Source organism: Engraulis encrasicolus, chromosome 14, assembly GCF_034702125.1.
Source record: "Engraulis encrasicolus isolate BLACKSEA-1 chromosome 14, IST_EnEncr_1.0, whole genome shotgun sequence".
Taxonomy (NCBI): domain Eukaryota; kingdom Metazoa; phylum Chordata; class Actinopteri; order Clupeiformes; family Engraulidae; genus Engraulis; species Engraulis encrasicolus.
This window is the reverse complement of record NC_085870.1, coordinates 55,330,603-55,352,728: the sequence shown is the minus strand read 5'-3', so window position 1 is coordinate 55,352,728 and position 22,126 is coordinate 55,330,603. Positions and strand designations below refer to the sequence as shown.

The 22,126-nt window shown below is 42.3% G+C and overlaps 1 protein-coding gene and 1 long non-coding RNA gene across 2 annotated transcripts in view; both read right to left on the bottom strand.

The window, feature by feature from the left end:
• pdhb (pyruvate dehydrogenase E1 subunit beta) overlaps positions 1-15,986 on the bottom strand; it is a 43,313-nt gene extending 27,327 nt beyond the window's left edge. Inside the window, exons 1-5 of the mRNA XM_063216176.1 lie at positions 15,874-15,986; positions 15,735-15,794; positions 15,259-15,366; positions 1,763-1,825; positions 879-914 (exon numbers count right to left, since the gene is read on the bottom strand). Coding sequence (XP_063072246.1) covers positions 879-914; positions 1,763-1,825; positions 15,259-15,366; positions 15,735-15,794; positions 15,874-15,909 — 303 coding nt within the window. The 5' untranslated portion in view covers positions 15,910-15,986. The remainder of the gene's footprint in view (positions 1-878; positions 915-1,762; positions 1,826-15,258; positions 15,367-15,734; positions 15,795-15,873) is intronic.
• Positions 15,987-16,106: 120 nt separating this feature from the next.
• LOC134463431 (uncharacterized) lies at positions 16,107-20,059 on the bottom strand. The gene is made up of 3 exons (XR_010037756.1): positions 19,607-20,059; positions 19,257-19,367; positions 16,107-16,958 (listed from the first exon to the last, which is right to left on the bottom strand). It is a non-coding gene; the product is annotated as an uncharacterized LOC134463431 (long non-coding RNA).
• Between the last annotated feature and the right edge of the window lie 2,067 nt (positions 20,060-22,126).

Sequence of the window (22,126 nt, the reverse complement as noted above, 5' to 3'; positions counted from 1 at the left end):
CAATATTGCTGTCAAACAATATCAAATTGCATAATATCGATTTGAAACAATATTTTGTCTGTACAGCCAAAAGTAGGTTACGCTAAGCACAATACATTCCCCTCCACTTGAGCCATTGCGAGCACAGAGCAGACTTGCTACCCTACACTTGTGAAGAATACCACTATGTTTCTCTATGGCTCTCCACTCCAACTGCTGAAGGGAGGGAAGTTTGTGAATTGTTTAACACAAGTATTTGTCTTAAAAAGAAATATTGTCTATAAGTATTGTGATATCAATATTGACTGAAATAATCGTGACATAAGTTTCTAAATAATACATTTCTCATTATCGAGCAGCCCTAGTTAATAGTGAAATTGTGTCAAGAAATTCCACAGTGCTCCTAATTTTTATCTGTGTTCCTTTTTTCTTCATTCAGGAGCACAGGTGCTCCCAGTGAAAGTAAGTAGTAAGCTAGCGTAGACCTCTGCATGAAGGACAAAAGAAACAGTGTTGTAAACAGAAATCATTCACTGTAGGTTACTGTACTGTACTCACACATGACAGCGAAACACACATGACAATGTACTACTATACTTGTCATGGGTAAAAAAATGTCATTTCTCAAAATATAAGAGTTTTTCCATGCGCCAATGTCATACTGAAATCATTATTTCACTGTGTTTCACTTATGCCGCACAAATTTGCAATATTGTTGAGAAAACGTAGAGGTTTGTATGATGAGAACTTGCAGAGCACCACACATGTTTGTAACACGGAGAAAACAGGTCTCTGCAATATTAAGAACTGTGGGGAAAAAAGTGGATGACTGGATGCCAAATGTGAATCTTAATTTCAAGCAAACGCAATGTGAGAGAAAACAAAACAAAAAGACTCACCATTGCAGCACCAACAGCAATACCAGCAAATCCCATCTGTTCAGCCAGAAAAGAAAATGTTAAGAATGAATTAAATGCCATTAACATTAAATTCAATGTTATTAATAATAAATTACATTTCCAACTCCAACATCAGTCAAAGAGGTAGTCGAAGAAATCAAGTTCAAGTTTTATTTGTTCCCAAGGAGACATTAGGCTGTAGCAGGTATGAGAACACACAAAGCAGACACCAAATAATAAAAACAACATTAAGACAGGGGCACAGGTAAACACAGCACAATGGCATAAGCCCCCCAACCATTTTTCATAGATTGAGACCAATACACTAAATAAAATAAAAATATATAAAAACTAGAAGCACTCAGAGAGTACAGATCTCTGCCAAGGAAGCTGCTTGATAGAACATTTGACTATGTTACGCCCCAAGTCTTTCTGCCTTCTTTTTGTGGAGTCCCCGCAATTCAATGTCTGGTCACTAGGGGCGTTTAGATATATAGGCCAGCAATGGTGAAGAATCTTAAAAAGTCCTGGTTTCAGTTCGTGATCCGGATCAACCCCAGAATTTAATCACTTGTTCCTTAGGTCATTACTAACAACTCCATAAAGTTTCGTCCAAATCGGTTGATTAGATTTTGAGTTATCCTGCGGACAGAATCTTTCAAAAAGTCCTGGTTCCGGTTCGTGATCCGGATCACCACCAGAATTGAATCACTTGTTCCTTGGGTCATTATCAACAACTCCAGAAAGTTTCGTCCAAATCCATTGATTAGTTTTTGAGTTATGCTGCTGACAAACAAACAGACAGACAAACAGACAAGCCAATGCGACCGAAAACATTACCTCCTTGGCGGAGGTAATCAAATGTACAGACACAACTATCTCACCTCTGTAATAGGTGTGTCGATGATGCGTTTATCTCCGTACTTCTTCCAAAGTCCTCTACTTACCTAAAAATGGAAAGAAATGAACGGTCATTAAATTCCGATATGAATGGGAAACGAAAGCGCCTGTGTCAACTGTAGCGACAAGTTATTGTATTCTGCCCAGCCCCACTAGGTTACCTACTGTTGGCAGAGGGGAAGTATGGGAAACTGGGAGGAGAAGAGGAAGACATTTCAGCAAACATCTTCTAGTAAAGTGATATACCCCAAACCCTGCCTACCCAATGCAAAGGAGTGTGCTAAAGTTCAGTCTCCTATGGGACACCTAAGCCTCCGCCTTTTCCGGGCACCTCATAGGGCTGGGACAGTAAAAAACTTTGACTGGGCTGTAACGGACTGATCAACACTATTTTCCGATCCACCTTGCATTCCACCCTACATCATACATATACTGTACCTCAGAATTAAAGATAACCAATGGTGTGATTGTGGACTTTACTCATCAAGCTATTTGTGAGTTATTTACATGCAAAAACATTTAATTATTTGGACTACAAAACAGAAGTTGCGTGTCTGACATGCAGCCACTTCAGCCACGGTGCAGCGGTAGGGCTGGCTGTGCATCTTCAGCCTCGGTTCACGTCAAATGCCTAAGGCGCACCCAGTAGGCTCTTACCCAGTTTCGCACACAAACTAAAATAACCTTTCCTGCCTGCCAAAAATGAGTGGACGCCAGTCTAGACCTTTAAAATTCACAGCTACCATAGTGAAATCCAGTGCACCTGCCAAACGGAATCAGGATCTAGCTTGACTCGCTCCATACACTCCCATTCAAAATTTTGTGAGTTACAGCCCCATAGATCGGAAGTAGAAGGGCGCAACTTAGGTGCCCCTTTGGGTCATTAGGTGCGATCGACTTTGTTGCCATCGATCGACATAGACGGAGCGCGAACTTGTCACAGTGTGGGTGGTATTAACCCTATCCAGACCGGGCTTTTTTGGCATTCCTGGGACCGGGGGGGGGCTCTTTTGACCCCCCCCTCATAACTTAGGAACCGAATGGCGTATGACCACCAAACTTGGAGGGGATGATCTTCAGCCAAAGATCTATGAATGACATCAGTTTGGTGTCATTATGGGATATTATGACATCATTATGACGTCATTTCCTGATTTTATTGCCCAAAATGTCACCTTTATGTATTTTCCATCTAACGTGGGTAATGCACATCAATTTTGATTATTATGTGCTTCAGACCACTTAAAATGTTCACAAGGGTGTCTGATGCTAATGAAAATGTAAAAAAATGTGAAAAGTGATGATGATGAGACTTAGATCAGTGATTTTTGGTCAGGCGTACCTGTCAGAAAACCGTTGCCATGGCAACAACAAAAATGATAAACCTAATCTTTTGGTATCACACTGTAGCCAACTTCATTTTAGGAAAAGTCACAAAGTTTCGTAGTCATAGCTTTAGTCATTCAGGAGTTATACGACATCAAAGTTGGTGCGGGCACTTTTAGCACCCACCCCCCCGGTCTGGATAGGGTTAAACACTGAGCATTTAATGTTGGCCACAAATGTGCACGAGACGATGAGCTCCAACCAGTTTGATCTACTTGCACACCACGTATGAGGTGTGGGGGGACAGGTGGAGAGGAGGAGCTGAAGTGGGGAGCAGTGCAAACTTGTGCAGGGGTGTGAGACAAGGCGCGTACACAGGTGACATGAGTGAGTTGTTGGCCAACCAGTTCATGGGCCCGTGACCTCGGAGGCGGTCTGCATACCCTTGCAGACGGGGGTAAGCAACTGTGGGGGTTGAAAGGTCTGTCTGCAGTCGCATTCATCCCGCGATAGTTTGGCACCATGTGACATGTCACCTCGTCGGCGCAACATCCAGGATCTTTACAATCAGCGGAGTCTGAGGAGGGCCAAACGAATTATAGCTGATCCTCACCACCCCAGCTACATACATTTCACCCCTCTACCATCTGCCCGGAGGTACAGGTACATACGCTGTTGAATTCAATACCATCACCATAAGAAGGAATCGACTCATCATATCTCCCCTTTCTTCAACCTGCCTGTTTTTTATTTAATGCATCTTTCAATTTTTTAAATATATTTTTTCCTACTTCTACTTTTGCCTTTATACATGTGACAATAAAATAATAATAATAATAATAATAATAATAATAATAATAATAATAATAATAATAATAATAACAACTTGGTCTTATATAGCGCCTTTCAAGTAACCCAAGGTCTCTTTACAAAAGGAAAATGGGCATGGGAATAAAGAGAGAGGAGAGGAGGGGTGTAGAGGTGGGGTTGGGGCAGGGTGGTTAAGGACTGTAGGCCTCAGTGAATAAGTGTGATTTTAGGTGCTTTTTGAACGTAGCCAGTGTGGGGGCTTGACGGACATGGGGAGAGGTAAACTGTTCCAGAGGGTGGGGGCAGCAGCACAGAAGGCTCTGTCACCAAAGGTCCGTAGCCTGGAACGAGGGATGAGAAGCGGGTCCTTGCCAGAGGACCTCAGGGACCTTGCATCTTGTAAATTTGGTAAGTTGGACAGGAAAGCTAACCATCATGCAACATTTTCGCCCAGAATGCATTGCTGTCTACATGCACATGTAGCTGTTGCGGCATCTTGAATAAGGCTAAGTCCCCTCCTTCCTTTTCTCTTTCTGTTTTGTTTGGTGATGGCTTGCATAAGATAACCGCTGTGGGCTTCATATTTTCATAATATGGCCGTCAACGCTCACCAGTCCCCAGACAATGGATAGCCTAACATGTAAAGACGTGTCAAAAAGAGACAAGGGGGCATTCGCGACAAACATAACAGAAAGTGTTGATGCTTCAGTGTGTTTTATATTGGCTAAGTGAAACTAGATCATTTGTTTTGCTTCGCCAGTAGTTTTCGTTTTGCTAGTGATCCCTACATCCCTACAAGTTCAGCATGCGAGGATGAGGACAAAATAGCTGGAAACATCAGTTCAGGCACAAAGCAAAGTGATTTGAAAGGACTTGAGGTTCCGTGACCTGGCCAGCACGAAGGAAAAGACACACAGGATATGGGGAACTTGAAGTTGTTCATCATGCTCATCATGCTTGCCTAGCTATTCCTTCAGTGGGGAAGGATTAGCTTAATTTTGTCTGTAAGCTTTCCGGAGCGAACACCATCATAAAAAAAACACCCAAACGGGAATACAACAAATCCGACAGGCGGACAACAGATGCGTCCGTCTATGCCCGTTCTGAACCTTTTTTGCCCAAACGCCCCCACTGGCCTCCTCATAACCTCTCAAGTCAATTTATCAATAAGCCTACCATGTATAAGCCTGGATTTGAAAAAGTACCATAGGATTTGTGAGCCTGGATTTGAAAAAGTACCATAGGATTTCAACAGTGTTGGGCAAGTTACTCAAAAACTGTAATGCATTGCTGATTAGGCCTACAGTATATGTTACTGTCTTTTCAAAATAATCCCTTACTTAGCAATTTGGGGGCCTAAGGCGAATTTAGCTAGGGGGCCCATCGGGCCCGGCCCATCCATCGGCCTATTATATATCACACTTTTTGGACATAAAATCTCTATTTTTATTTTTTTAGCACGATTTCCCATTTTTTTTTAAATTACAAAAAAAGACAGGCAATCTTGGGATACACCCTGGACAGATTTCAATGAATATTTGCAATTTTGCATGCAAACATTAAGCAAACTAAAACGTGAAAATCTGTAGTCCCCTTCTCACTTAAGTATGAGAGCAGAGTGATTTCCCCCCTCACTGAAGTGTTATTTTATGTGTGCATGCTTGCCGTCACCTATGAAGTGACGTTGATGTTGGATTTCATGGAAGACTTTTAAATTCCGCTGTGGGAAGTAGACAGAGTAGGCGACAGGTGCACAATCTTTTTTGACAGAACAGCGGTTTGCAGGAGTTTGCGTTTTCTCGTGGGTATTGTCTTGGATGTTATAGACACCCTAAGTTCCAAAAACTAATCAAGGGAGACTGCATAAACCGAAAAGCGTGCTCTCTGTCAACCGGTCGCCCCGAACAAACCCTTTGAAAAGACGCGCGTACGTAAGATAAACAGAAACACAGCCTTCACTCTCCCTGCGGTCGCGTGCCTGTGAAATCTAATCGAAGTATTGTAGTAGGCTAACCTAGCTTACTCCACACTCAATGCGCGAGTTGCTTTCTTGCCTGCACTTCTCACAGCATTGTCAAAAAATCAGTGGATTGTCGGTGTTCGGTCTGAACATTGTTTTCTTCTAGGGGTGTTGTTTCTTTTGGGTGGTGACGCTGCATGTACTCTGAACATAGCAAACGCTATCTGCAAACATCTCGTGCCTTCCTATTTTTTGTGCTCCGCTTGATGTTACTGACCATGAAGAGTTTGTTGAGTGTGGCGCTTGACAGTTATCCTCCTTATCTGTAGCCTAGACGTCGTTGTGTGTATGTTTAGGAACTCGCCTAGCGCACATGGCACAGGATGAAATATAGGCCTACAGACTGTGCTTCTGCGGTTGTGTCAGAATGCAATCAATCAGCTGCGTAGCCGGTTTGCTAACCATTATGATAGACGTTTTGGCTTACACGCATGAGCTCCAGGCCAAACCGGAGCTCTGCCACCTTACTGAACACTAGGGCTGGGACGATTGATCGACTAATCGTGACTAATCGACTATAAAAAATATTCGGAAAGAATTTTCATAGTCGACAAATCGTTTAGTTTAATTCAGTGCTTTTTTACTTACTTTTCTAATGTTTTATTACTTTATTGAAACCTAAAATTGCACTGCACGTATGAATTGAACGTTGTATCTCGGAGTAAATAAGCTACTATCATGATTTAAAGGTCATTGGGAGCTCAGGGACCTAATTTTAACGGTTTCTTTCTTTTTTTTCCCAATTTCCTTGAAGATTACAGTGCTAGAGTACTTGAAAAATTCATCGTTTGACTAATCGACTATTCGAAAAAAATAGTTGATAGATTAATCGGGAGAAAAATAATCGTTTAGGACAGCCCTACTGAACACGGCCACCTTGTGGACACAAGAGGGAATCACAATTCAGAAACGCATCACGGGCGGACGGGCGGACGGACGGACGCCAAAGGCTCTTATAGAGATGCGTGGGACGCATCTAAAAAGATTCTGACTATCTGTTAACTCTGCTTAACTTTTTTCTTGCCGAGTTCACATGGGTTAGTGGATTCATGAATCTGCAGTAGGCTAGGATAAAACACTGCATCAAGGAGATAAGTAGTCAACGCAGAGATGTCCGATTCTATCTTTTATGAACCAGTGACATGACAGCGAATATGCAGCAAAAGCGCCCAATGAATTTGACGAGAGCTGGAATCAACACTGAGATGCGTGAGGCTGTATTTTGTGGATCAGTAAGCGTCCTGTTTTGTGAGCAGCTGATGTCTGCACTCCGCAAACATTGAGTGAAACGGCTGCAACAAGTGATTGATTAATCTACATGGCCCAGGCAGACTGGGAGGGGTAAATGGTCAGGTCACTCACTTTTACTTTTCACCTACCAAGTGACAGAGACAGAATTGTTGACAAGGTGCAAGGTGGCAAAAAAAGATTAGGCTGAGATACCGCACCAGGAAGTGCATTGCTATCCCAATATGGCCCCCTGGGTCATTCCATGTCAATCCACACGCCTTCCCCACATGACCCTCTCAGATTTACCCGATATCTCACATACAGGTACCTTTTAATGTCAATTAAAAGAATACCATGTATTAGCATCCTACATCTAACGGTTGTGGAGATTAAGCCTTCCAAAGTGTGGGTGCCACGCCCACTTTTCAAGCCTGTGAATTGCATTCAAAATTTACAAGCAGATTTTGATACCTCTAGTTTTAGTTTGAAGGAAGATACAGGCCTAAAAATCACCATGGCCCCTCATTATGACCCCGTCTACCAGGTGGTGCACTTACAAATAGCATGCCTTGATTATTTTTGGCTATATTAAGCCTTAAAAACTGAATTAGTGAAACGCGTGTTGAAGAGTCTTGCCATTTTGGGGTTCCAGATCTTGGAAACAATGTATGCTTTGGGAGTTATAATTGATTTTCCATCATATTTGGGAATTATACAGTGTATTCAAAAAATGTAGGTTGCTCAGACTTTAAAAGATAATATAGCTGCAAGCAGCAATGCGGGGCCAAGCAGTAAAGTTGCCAAAGTCGCCACGGCAACAAAAGGAGCTGCAGCGCCCCCTTTGGCCCAAAATGTTGGCAATGTTGGTGTGCATTCCTCGGAGGGGAGTGTGATCACATGAACCAAGTTTAGTTTGAATCCGTTGAAGAGCTGCCGAGATATGAGCTCACTTCCTGTTACCTGTTGGTGGCGCTAGAGAGTTTGAGCTTGGGGTCTGGGTTTTTTTGTGGGAGGTCATGGGATGGACTAGTATGTGTGCAAAAAATCCTAACAGAATTTGACAAACAATTGCTGAGGTATGACCTCACTTCCTGTTTCACCACTTTTACCACAATTTTGATTGGCTGTCACCCTCAAACGATAAGAGGTATTAAAAATTCTTTGAATACCCCAAAGCAAATCAGTGCCAAGATGAAGTGTACCCTTTTGTAGGGCATTCTGACCCAAATTGTGGGACAAGTAGCATTTTTATTGAATTTCACAAAATTCAAAATGGCGGACTTTTTTCTTCCGGTTGACATGAAGTCATATAGTGCGTTGGATTCGGCTTGGCCCAAGGATTCTAGTGATAGTATTATTTTCAAAATTAGGCATACGGTGTAAAAGCTACAGCTAAAACTAAAAATTTAGCTAAAAATTTGACCTGTTGGTGGCGCTACAGAGTTTGAGCTGGGGATATAATTTTCTTTGTGGTAGGTCATGGGATGGACTACTATGTGTGTAAATAATCCTAGCCTAATTCGACAAACGGTTGCTGAGGTATGACCTCACTTTTACGACAATTTTGATTGGCTGTCACGGCTAAACGATTAAAGATATCTAATATTCCTTGAGACCCCATACAAACCTCAGTACAGAGATACAATATACCGAATTTCGGGCGAAATGTTCAAAAATTGCGGGGAAAATAGCATTTTTATTGAATTTTATTGAAACCAGGGATACCAGGTTTAGGAAAATTGGCCCAGCGCTTCAAAAGTTACAAGCAGAAATGTACCTGTGACTTTCACCTGCTGTTGGCGCTAGAGTATTGGGGCTGGGGACCTATAACTCGCTGTGGGTAATGTTGATGCTGCCTCAAATATGTGTGCAAATTTACAGCATTTTTCTATGTATGGTTCTATGGGCTACCATAGACTTACAGTGAATTTTACAAAATTCAAAATGGCGGAATTTCCCTTCTGCGTTGACATAACTTCATATAGTGCGTTGAATTCGGCTTGGCCCAAGGATTCTAGTGATAATAATATATTTTACATCGTGCATATGGTTTAAAAGCTACAGGCAAAAATGTAGCTAAAATTTTGACCTGCTGGTGGCGCTACAGAGTTTGAGCTGGGGTTCTGATTTTTTTTTGTGGTAGGTCATGGGATGGACTACTATGTGTGTACAAAATCCCAACCTAATTCAACAAACGGTTGCTGAGATATGACCTCACTTCCTGTTTCACCACTTTTACGACAATTTTGATTGGCTGTCACGGCAAAACAATATAAGATATCCAATATTCCTTGAGACCTCATGTGTAGCTCAGTCCAGAGATACTATATACCAGGTTTCGGGCGAATTGGTCAAAAATTGCGGGAAAAATAGCATTTTTATTGAATTTTACAAAATTCAAAATGGCGGGAAAACTATCCAGGCGGAAAATGACGTCATAGGGTGCGTTGGATTCGTGTTGGCCCAAGAATTCCAGGGATACCAAGTTTTTTAAAATTGGCCCAGCGGTTCAAAAGTTACAAGCAGAAATGTACCTGCAAATTTGACCTGCTGGTGGCGCTAGAGTGTTGGGACTGGGGACCTATAAATCGCTGTGGGTGATGCTGAGTCTGCCCCGAATGTGTGTGCCAATTTACAGCATTTTCCTACCTACGGTTCTATGGGCTGCCATAGACTTGCTAAGGAGAAGAAAGGTGACATAATAATCGTAAGAATACCAGCTAACACTATAGGGGCCTTCGCCAGCTCCGCTGCTTGGCCCCTAAATATAGGAGGGACTCAAAAACAGCTTTGGGAAAAAATGACCTCACGGTACCCTCTACTTCAGGCCTCAAATTAACCATGTGGGCACTTGATGATTGGAACGCCCTTTGAACCTCATGTACAGTAGTACTGTATCAAACATTCAAGCTTGGAAAATCTTTGTTCTTCATATTAACACATTGAGTACCGACGACGTAATAATGCGTTTTTCACGCCCATGCGTTGTATACCAAAACGTAAAAATACGTTTTTGCATTTAAATATCATATTTTGAATCTACACCCTTCAATGGACAATATATGTGATTTTGGTAGCTCTGTGATGGACATAAATGACAACATTTGCAGTCCAAAGTTGTTTGATTGTTATGATGTTTGAGTGTTATGATTTGGATATTTTAATTTAACTTACCAAGATGTCTGGATGCCAACCCATGTCGCCTATCGCGCTGCCTGCATTGATTTCCCTAGTACGGTCACTGTAGCATGTGTTGTCTCTGACTTCACGCAATAGGTAAACACCATTGTATAGTGCCTGGAGTATCTTGAACTTTCTGGACTTGCTAGACCTTTACCAGATCCTTGGATCCAAATGGCACCCGATATGTGATTGCAGTAATGCGCTCCGATTTGGACGTTTGATCGCCAAAAAGATAAGTTTCTGTGTCTTCCTGTATGCGAGAAGCCAGAAGCTAGCATGGCTACATATCATGATTCCCTGATTGTCGCTCCCAACGCAGGACGCTCCCCTGTCGGCTCGCTCCCACTAGCCAGACTATCGATCCGGGTGGGACTACACGTCCGGGAGTGATAGAAACACCTGGGACTACACGTCCGGGAGCGATCTCAGTTGGGAGTGTCCATCTGCCACCGCATATGATTCGGATCGGATGGGCTAGGCTACATCTAAGCATCATATCATTTGGATTTGTTGTCAATGTTGGGCTATTATTTCGGGAGTCATCGGGAGCTATTTTAGCAAATGTCTCACCCTCTGCATGTGTGCAAAGAGTTTGTGATCAGTCCACGTGAAAAACGGGGATTTCAAAGGGCATCGATTGCTGGTGTGGTAGTGTGACAGAGCAGGAGGTGTGCTGCCGTATTCGTGAATCGTGCTATGTTGTTGTTTCCCTAGTAGCCTACGATCGGTAGCGTGCATTGTGTCTGACTTCACGCAATAGGTAAACACAGAGACCATTGTATATCGTGCCAGGAGTATCTTGAACTTTCTGGGCTTGCTACCTAGACCTTTACCAGCTCCTTGGATCAAAATGGCACCCGAATTGTAATTGGAGTAATGCGCTCCGATTTAGAAGTTTGATCGCCAACCAGATAAGTTTATTTGATTATTCACTCCTATGTTGAACTGTCTTCCTGTATGTGAAAAGCCAGAAGCTAGCATAGATGGCTACATATGGATCGGATGGGCTACATCTAAGCATCATATCATTGGGATTTGTTGTCAATGTTGGGCTATTATTTCGGGAGTCATCGGGAACTATTTTAGCAAATGTCCGACCTTCTGCATGTGTGCAAAGAGCTTGTGTTCAGTCTGTGTGAAAAACGTGGATTTCGAAGGGCATTGATTGCCGGTGTCGTAGTGGTTTAGAGCAGGAGGTGTGTCTTGACGTGCAGGAAGATGTGTGTCAGAGCTAACCTTGCACCAAATTATGATTAAAACCAACTCATCCCCTTTCAAACTCGTCACATTCTGAAGAAGCGCACCCTTCACAAAAACCTCAATATCTCCGATTGTAGCTGAATTCCATGGATACCCACTTCGGTTTAGCGTGGGTTTACTCGGCAATAAAAGCTCGTAGGGACACACAGTTTTCACCTACTAAGAGGGCAGCGTCTCCACTTTCAAACGAGTCATAACATATTTCAGTGGCCCTATCACATAATAAGCTGTGAGTCTACAAAAAAACGTAAAAAAGGGCTTAGAACGCTGGTATTCTACGACATAATTCCGTGAGCACCGCCGGTATTCAATGTGTTAATCTTGACCATCAAAGTATATGTTTTTGTCTATGTCTTATCACAGTGTCTGTTTTGTCTGCTGCCATCTGCTGGTCAAAAACGCAACAACAGTGTAATGTAAGAAAACAAAAGGGGCTGGAAAATCTTGCCCATAATTTACCAATAAAGTAGCCTAGAAATCTAGACGCCCCTTGGGGTTAAGCTCGCTAGTCTGCCAATAAAGCACTTTAATGCTACAGTACATTGCTATATATTAATTATGATTTTAACGAGCATTATGCAAAATGCTCAATCATGATTACATTTCTACCAGGACACCCCCACCCCCATGTCTGGTAGAAATGTAGTGCAGGGTGAGGCCATCTTGGGACTGGCATCATTATTGACCATTAAGCAGTCACACTTAGGAAATTATTTAAACTAAATATTCATCATACTTGTTAAAATCATAATTAGTATATAGCAATATACTGTATAATAATTACAGTGCTTTATTGGTAAATTATGGGCAAGATTTTCCAGCCCCTTTTGTTTTCTTACATTACACTGTTGTTACTTTTTTAGATCAGCAGATGGCAGCAGACAGCAGACACTGTGATAAGATATAGAGAAAAACATATACTTTGAAGGCCAAGATTAATATGAAGAACTTTGAAAAACAAAGTTTTTCCAAGCTTGAATGTTTGATACAGTGCTACTGTACATGTGGTTAAAAGGGTGTCCCAGTCATCAAGTGCCCACATGGTTAATTTGAGGCCAGAAGTAGAGGTTACCGTAAGGTCATTTTTTCCCAAAGCTGTTTTTGAGTCCCTCGTATATTATCTTTTAAAGTCGGAGCGCCCTACATTTTTTTGAATACACTGTACAGTTCCCAAATATGATAGAAAATCAATTAAAACCAAAGCATACATCGTTTCCAAGATCTGGAACCCCAAAGTGGCAAGACTCTTCAACACGCGTTTCACTAATTCAGTTTTTAAGGCTTAATATAGCCAAAAATAATCAAGGCATGCCATTTGTAAGTACATCATCTGGTAGACAGGGTCATATTGAGGGGCCATGGTGATTTTTAGGCCTGTATCTTCCTTCAAACTAAAACCAGAGGTATCAAAATCTGCTTGTAAATTTTGTATGCAATTCACAGGCTTGAAAAGTGGGCATGGCACCCCAACTTTGGAGGGCTTCATCTCCGCAACTGTTGGTGCTAATCAGTGGCGTAACTATAGCAGGTGCAGCCGGTGCATCCGCACCGGGGCCCGCGACCATTGAGGGGCCCATAGACGGGCTCTCCAAAATGGTTCGCGGGCCCCTACTGTATACGCGTAGAATGGATACGCAAAATAACCGCTGTACACTCATTCAGTGTCCAGACAGTATTTATAGACCGTGGCAGACTCCCACAAGACGGTGGGAATTTAGAGCATCAAATCAAATGCAAATGGGCACTTTTAGTTACTATATTGCTAGAGGTCATTACATGGGCAGTCAAATTATTCAGACAAATGTTTCAAATAGCAATAAAGGGTAACACATGAACGCTATATTTGTGCGTTTTATCTTTTACATTGTGGCCAGGAATTGTGGGATATATATTTTCATACACTATCATTGGCTGTATGTAAACAGGGAGCGCGAGTCGCCAGTGGTAACGTTCTGTTTGGAATTACCACACGATTGATTCCCTTACCAATTCAAATTAAATGCATGCTAGTCAGTCGAACGTGGCCTTTTGTTCTCATCTTATCTATGTTGTAGTAGTATGCGTTGTTGGCTTTCTTGAAGGCGGAATATAAAATGAGTTTAGTCACTTCATTCGCCAAGAATAGAGATGGCTACTGGCTAGCAAGAACATCCTATGGATATTAGACCTCCTTGGATATTATCTAAGAAGATTTTGAAGACGCTACGAAGAAGGTAAGGGCAGGTTTCCCTATAATAATGTCCGCCGTGACATTATATTGATTTCATATCACCCATCTCCTTCAGGTATTTTCCAATTGTTGTCACATTTGTAGTCCAGTAGTCTGGGTTCGGCAGGGTCTGGCTAAACGAAAGAGGCACATTTTTAACAGTGTCCATTCTAGTTTGTATTCTGTGACAGCGGTATTGGTGTTAGTTATTCCCAGCGTTATAACTTAGTTGTGTGTTCTCCAATTGACAACTTGTGCTGAATAGAATTGCTAACAGCATCTCCACTCCACTAGCGTTTATCCTATTAGCATAATATAAGTTAGGCCAAAGTTCTTCTGTTAGCTTGGCTATGTTACGAAGTGGACTCGAGTCGTCAGCTAGGGGAGGGGAGAAATACAAGTGGGCGATTCTGTGTGCGCGTGTAGAGCTCTATCTGTGTATGTTTTACAGGTGGGCTGTCACCAATGTGTTGTCATGGTTGTCTTGGACGTTGTGTTTCCATTCATGCACCGTCTCCATCTTTTCCCATGTTTATGGTAGCCGGGACCGTCTTCCATAACCAGCATTGCATATTGTGCCGTTATTTGCCAAAGGACGCAAAACTACTTTGCAATGGCACCTTGTGTATGTGGGGTAGTGGAAGGTTGAAATCATTAGGCCTATGAAGGCATATCCTGTTGATTGTGCTATCTATCCTTAGTGTTCTTTATTATGAAGTTTAAAGTAAACTGGGGTGCTTAAGATCAGCAGGGTTGTCTCCCTCGTCTGTGTAGCCTGCTGTCAGCAGGCACCATGCGCTCGCAAGCACACACGCACTGCTACTGTCTCTCTAGACACATATTCCGAAAGCCTTTCTTTGCGTTTGTCCTGTTTTTTTTGGGACAGATCACTTAAATACTCTATGATGTAAATGTGCACATCGCATTCACTATGCTATTGCAATTGCAAATAATATAGCCCACCCTTTCACCGTGGCTAGATAAAATATCCTGAATAAAATTACCACAACATCCGAGGGCCCGTGCTGGATACTCGCACCGGGGCCCGTCCCCGAGTTGTTACGCCACTGGTGCTAATACTTGGTATTCTTTCAATTGACATCAAAAGGTACCTGCATGTGAGATATCGGGTTAATCGGAGAGGGTCACCTGGGGAGATTCTAGGGAATCATGTGAATTGACATGGAATGACCCCCCTGTAAGGTAAGACAGCACACACACAGATACACACACAGACACACACGACTGTGTTTCTTCTATCTAGTTCAAGGTGAAATTGAAATGGCAGTGAAGATGTGTTGTATTCATTCATATTAGTCTGATATTGCTTGGGGTACCAATGGGTCTAAAACGTAATTTTAGAAGTCTTTAAAGTCTTTAAAAGTGATGTGGGACCAATGGGCTGTGGGAACTAGAACTAGAGAAGCTCCCGTGACACCAACCTTGTAAGCACCGTCATATTGGGCCACTTCCTCGCCCAGGAGGAACACACGGTCATCTCGCTCCAACTCCTCGTCCATAGCCTGATTCAGAGCATCTCGAACGGTCACCTAAAACGCAAAATGTAAAAGCTTACGCTACTACAAGAGAACGGTATGCAGCTTCCAACACTCACCACAAACACATCAGGCACTACACATAAACGTGCATATACCGTATAAAAACCTTCCGTACAACAAACACCCTAGATCCAGAAAGGCTTTAGTTTTGGACGGTGTCGCACCGACTGCAGTGCCCTCCTAAGAGTTAACTATGAGGTTACGGTTTACAATAAAGGCAAGTGGAACGGGTATGGAACAGCAAAACATCATTACTGCTACAAAGACGGTAATAACGAACATTACGACAACATTTTCCAATGATGCATGAGAATACAGCGAACAGATTGGACGAAGGTTATAAATTTTCCATCGCAAACCTGCAGTGAGGCCGACGACGTCCTGTGGATTTCTCTTCGCAAAACCACTGAGACGGCATTCTAAACAACAAAAACATAACCACGCATTAATATGTACATTACATCTAAAACCGCTGAATCAATTTGGAAATCTATTTACCTTTCCAGAGCGGACGATCCACCTCAGCGACGCCATGTTGACCGTGTCCTCTACTGGAAGGAAGTGGGTCTTCTCTCTGCTCGCTCTTGTCACCCTGTGGACGATTGAAAACTAACTTGCTCGTAATACCGCCGCTACTGGGCTGGAGGAGTATGGAACGGGAGGGGATAGGATAGAGCTTCTCTAAAGGGGCTGTGTGCGATTTAAGTTTAGGGTCAAGGTTAGGCAGAGCTGTAGAGAAAAGAGTTGGAGCATCCTTTGATCTTTGCCGACGAGTGGTCACGTGGTTTGCGTAGTCTACGCCCACCGCAGAAGGGTCCTATACACCGGGAGCTGTCAATACATTTCATTGAGCGAGAGCGTCCTTTAACGGTAATTATATCAGATTATGCCGCCCCCAAAAGAACGAGTTCGTTTTGTTTTTTGTAGGCCATTTTATGGCCTTCATTGTCATATAAAAACATTGAAGTGTCAGTACCGTAATACGGTAATATCATTGCAGTTACACTTTGGGAGGGAAACGTCATCTTAGCTAGGAAGCTCCATTACTTACCATTGAGATGCTAATTGTCCGTAGCCCTTGATAATGTCTATTTGTTTTGGATTCAGCAGATTTGCAGTAGGATATTTTAATGGATAAAATACTTCCAATACATAAAAAGATAAATACATAAACCCAGCATGTCCCAGTTGTAGGCCTACAGTAATATAGCATTTGTTAATTTCAGCCTTTATGATGCTGGTCATCATCAGACCTGTCAAACCACTCAATGCAGGATGCAAATGAACATGAACATGATGCAATGAACATGAAGTAAATAACCCACAGCTGTACAACCTGTGCTTGAATGGTTCAATCTTTTATTTGAAATAAAAAAAATACTCCAAATAGAAACATAAACAGCCCAAACAAAATAACTATGAATAAAACGGCATGTCTGTGTACATGACAAGACGTGTGTGTGTGTGTGTGTGTGTGTGTGTGTGTGTGTGTGTGTGTGTGTGTGTGTGTGAAATCAATAATGCATGAAGAATTGGAATTCACTGGAACATGCTGGAACTTCCAATGCATTGAAAGCATCAACCTATGACCAGAGAGGAGCAGACAGGAGAAGAAAAAAGAGAGAGATTTATTTATATACATGGCATGGCTGTTGGTGCTGAAAGGGATTGATTTGAATATTTCAGAAAAGACTGATCTGCTGGGATATTCACACATAACCATCTCTGGGGTTAACAAACAATGGTAAGGGGGGGGGGATACAGTGAGCAGCGATTCTGTGGGCAAAAATGTCTTGTTGATGGCAGAGGAGAATAGCCAGACTGGTTGGAGCTGATACAAAGGCAACATTAAGTCAAATAACCACTCAGTACAACAAAGGTATGCATAAGAGAATCCCTGATTACACAGCACATCTTGAGGCAAATGGGTTACAGCAGCAGAAAAACACATTTGGTGCCACTCCTGTCAGCCAAGAACAGGAAAATGAGGCAACAATTTCGACTGGCTCACCATAAACGACACTAAAAGATCGGAAAAATGTTGCCTAGTCTGATGAGTCTTGATATCTACATCTACACTCTCAGGTGGAATTGACAGAATTTTGTCGATAACAACATGAAAAGATGGACTCTGCCTTACATCAACGTTTCATGCAGGAGATATAATGGCATAGGGATATTTCCTAAGCACATTTTGGGCCAATTAGAACCAATTTATATTTGTTGGAATGCCACAGCCTACCCAAGACTTTGTTTAAAAGGTACAGTGCCAAAATGGTAGGCCACACCCTGGAGGGACATTTATTGGAAAGTTAAATGGATCACACAGCAAGAATGGCGGACAAGATTGCTCTGGACCCTTTGCTAAACCAATAATTAGCGTTCCTCCCTTCTGGAAGAAATTTTAGAATGTCTTGCTGCTGAAAAAAAATATATATAAACACCATTTTCACCCTCATCCTATAGTATTGCTTCACAGAAGTGGAGAACAGTAGAACGCACACATCTACATGGAAAGCATATTTTTTTTAATACCACAGAGGAATATTTTAAGTTTTTTTTTTGGCAACTTAATTTATTGTACTGTGCTGCCCTAACAGCTTGGGCCTAGAGGACCTAGAGGACAAGACCAATGGCCATATTGTTTTTAAATGCCTGTTTACATGTGGATTGTGGAGAAGTGTCACGCTAGACAAATTTCTGTGAAAACAGACACTAAAAGTTAGTTATCTGATCTTACAAGGGTGAAAACAGACACTAAAAGTTAGTTATCTGATCTTACAAGGGTGGCAAGACTAGGCATTGCAACTATGCTGCCCATTCCTACTTGTCATTAACATTTATTAAAGTAATACATTTAAATTCACTGTGACACAGTACTCCACAAAATTCAAGTGAACACTGCACACTAGAAAATTGCATTTCTGCCTCATCCATGCAAGGGGGCAGTCCCCAATGGCGCAGTGTGGCGGGACGGTACCATGATCAGGGTACCTCAGTCAGGGAGGAGGATGGGGGAGAGCACTGGTTAATTACTCCCCGCACCAACCTGGCGGGTCGGAGTCGAACCAGCATCCTTTGGGCTACAAGTCTGACACCCTAACCGCTTACCCACGAATATGACACAAATACCATTGTCTTGACACCCTGTCTGTCAACAGTCACTTTCACTAGTCCATACCTTTGAAAACTGTCCTCTGGTATTTCTTGACCCAGTCTTGACTCAATTAACTTGTTGAATGGTTGTTCGGCGTCTTCCATTCTTACCTTGGCTATGTCTCTGAGTGCTCAATACCCTGTGCTTCTTAAAATACTCCTGTCCTGCACACCTTCCAGGCCATTCACAATCTTGCAACAATCTTGCCTTGCCATTCCCTCTCGCTACCTCGGTTTGTCCTCGACCATCCTCCTCTCTGTCCCTCTGCCCATCTCAGTACCATGGGGAATAGAGCTTTTCAGTTGCTCTGCTCCTCAGCTCTGGAATGCACTGCCCCCTGACTTATTACCCAAGTTCAAATGCAGACTAAGAACTCATTTGTTTCAGTTAGCCTATTCCTTAGGACTTTTTAACTACCGTTTTATTTTTGTTAAAAATGTGTTAATGTGTCTTCGTTTTATTATTACTTCTCTCTGATCCTTGAATGTTTTGAAAGGCACTTTTATTCTCTTGTTACCGTAGTTTCATTTGAATTCCATTGGGATGGCGTATAGAAACAAAAAAAAGACAACTATGTTGCTGTGCACATATATCTGGCCCTACTAGTCTGACCAAAGTCCTATACATTTTGCAGCTAAAGACCTCAATCACCGGAAATACAAAATGTTAGACACAGATATAATATTACTTACTGTAAGGGTCCTCAAAAGGTTAGTTAGGTTACCTTATCAGTGCAACTCAAGAAAGCCACCACCTGCAACTAAGCCATTTCTGGCAAAAGCACTTCCCCATCAACAGCAGCAGTCTCATGCAGTAGGAGCAGAATCATTTCCACCTGTAACACAACTCAATGGGAATACAAAAGACAAAAACAGTGATATTAGTCAAATGTTGAACTGGATCTGGACGGTTAAATATTTCACAGCCAGTTACTGCTGATTGAAAGAAGTGATTTTCAATGAATCTGTGGTATCATTATGACCAAGTGAATAATTACAACAGATGACAGCTATGATTCTAGCACTTGGTAGACACACCACCACCACCAGCCACCCATCCACCAAATGCACTCACAAAAGCGGAGTCCTGTGTGCTATACCATCTGGCCGGATACGTCATCAAGGGTGTACTAGGCGGCTCTTTGTGTTCGGCCTGTAAGCCTGCCTTAAAGGGACAGTTTGGTCAATTTCAACATGCAGCTGTAATGCTCACACTACCCTGGACTTGTCAGTGCCTGAGATTTTTTTTTCTTCTTCTTCTTCTTCAGCCGTTTCCGAGATCCTGGTCATTGTAATGGGGGCAGCTCTTTGTTTACATTTCAAAAAAACATTTTTTTTTATTCCCAAAAACATCCAAAAGGTTATAAAACATCAGCAGACAACTAGCAAACAGCAGTACCTTTTGGGAAAATATTTGGAGTTGGCCTATGTTTCATTTTTTAAAAATGTAAACAAACGCTGCCCCCATTAGAATTGCTCATATCTCGGAAAGGGCTGAGCCGAAAAATGTGGCATCACCAGGTACTGACAAGTCAAGGGTAGCGTGAGCAATACAGCTGCATGTTGAAATTGACCAAACTGACCCTTTAAGGAACAGTGACGACGCTGTACCGGACAACGCCACACTGCTGCAGATGAAGGAGTACAGAGAGGGCGCACTTCACCAGCCATCTGCGGATGTATTCTCTTTACTGCAGCACGTTGAGCAGCTGTTCCGGGCCAGGACATCAGAAGCCCTAATGGAGTGCTCAGTCAGTGAACTAGTGGAAGAGGCCATGACTGTGAAATCAAACCTTCCATCCTGCCATGATGTCAAGAGGAGAGTGATCACCAAATACACCAGGTTGAGGCTCAGGATTGCAGGTAAATGCATCAATAATGAAAGGGAAGAACCATGGGAAGGGAAAAAGCTACCTTGGCAGTAAAAGTCAAGCAAAGAAGGCTCCACCTCCTGCCAAATCCCTTCCGATGGCTGTAGCGGTCCCCACCAACACCACCAGTCTGCACCAGCCTGCTGTAGCGGTTTCCACCAACAATCTGCTAGAACCTAGATCCGAACAGAAAAATGACAACATGAACATCACCATTTCAATGCCTCGCAGTTCATTGTGAATCTAGCTATCGTAAAGATACACGAGTAAAGTAAGCTTAATATCAGCTTAACAAGAAATGAGCAGGTAACATCACCATTGTATACTACCCAAAAACAACAAATGACATCCTCGGAGACTGTACTTGTGATAGCCTGTGTCGACTCGACACACGACACAGTAGACACTCAATGACACAAAAATCCCAAGTTCTACTTAAGTAATACCTGAAGCCATGAACAGCAGCATTTGAATGCCTCGTAGTCCATTATTGGATCTAGTTAGATAGCATAAAGATCTCCGTGTATCAACTAACTTGTTGACATTAGCTTCCAGCTAGCTTAGAAACATTAGCTATTTATAAATGACCGATAAGCAAATAGCTCTGAAATCAAACACAACGACTGTATGGATATTGACAGAAGACAACAGGACGGTATCTTATAAAATATGTGACATGTCATCGTTTAAAATATAGATTGAAAGGTAGCATCGATGTTTTGCGAACACGTCAAATCCAAAGTTGAACCAGAAGCGCCGTGTTGAAAACGCTAGCTATTACCACACGATTAACGGTTTTTCACATTACCATTGTGATTTTATATTACCCAAACTGGCAAAATTACATCCTCAGAGACTGTACTTGTGATAGCTTACGCTGACAAAGACAGACAACTTTGATTAATCTCCCTATTATATCAACTTACCTGGGAAGTGGTCGACACGCCAACGACACTCAATGGCGTCCCCGTTGCTGCACAGGACCCTTTGAGCAAAATGAAGTGACGGCGAAACCCCGGATGTAGAGCAGCCATGCTCGTCCGCGGCCGTCAACGGCTTTAGGACAACTCTTTCTCTACAGCTCTGGGTTTAGGGTTAAGGTTAGGATTAGGTTCAGGGTCGTATGACGTAAGCGGTAAGTACCAAAAGGGCGTCGAACTAGTGAGTCCCGTGGACAGAGCAAGGATGTCCATCTGGCTTGGCTGGTGTTCTGTCGAGATATAGTATTTAATATAGTATTATACATGGGCCATTTCAGAATTTCGGGTACATTTGGTGTCCCACGCAAAAAAAAAAATATATATATATAGGCCTAATAATCTTTTCAGAATCTACTTTATTATCACTAGACTGTATGTTCACTGATCACAATGTTTGGTGTAGGCTATACTTTATGCACAATTTAGGCTATTTGTTAAATATTCATTCAATGATTCCAACACCCTCAAAATCATCAAAATCGCCTGTCCCACTAGGCCTATAAAGATTCACATGTTCAACTTGAATAAACATAGTCATAATTCAGTAAAATTTGCAGATTTTTTAATGATAAATCTTTAAATATTTATATAATCTGTTGCAGAGAATGTCTTTTTCCTCTAACGCAGCTGATCTTGATATTTAAAACATAGCCTAAATAATTTACCTGTCCCAGGGGTTTGTCAACTCTGTTGCGTCTGGCACAAAACAACATAAAAAAACCTACAGCAGTAGGTGCGATCGAG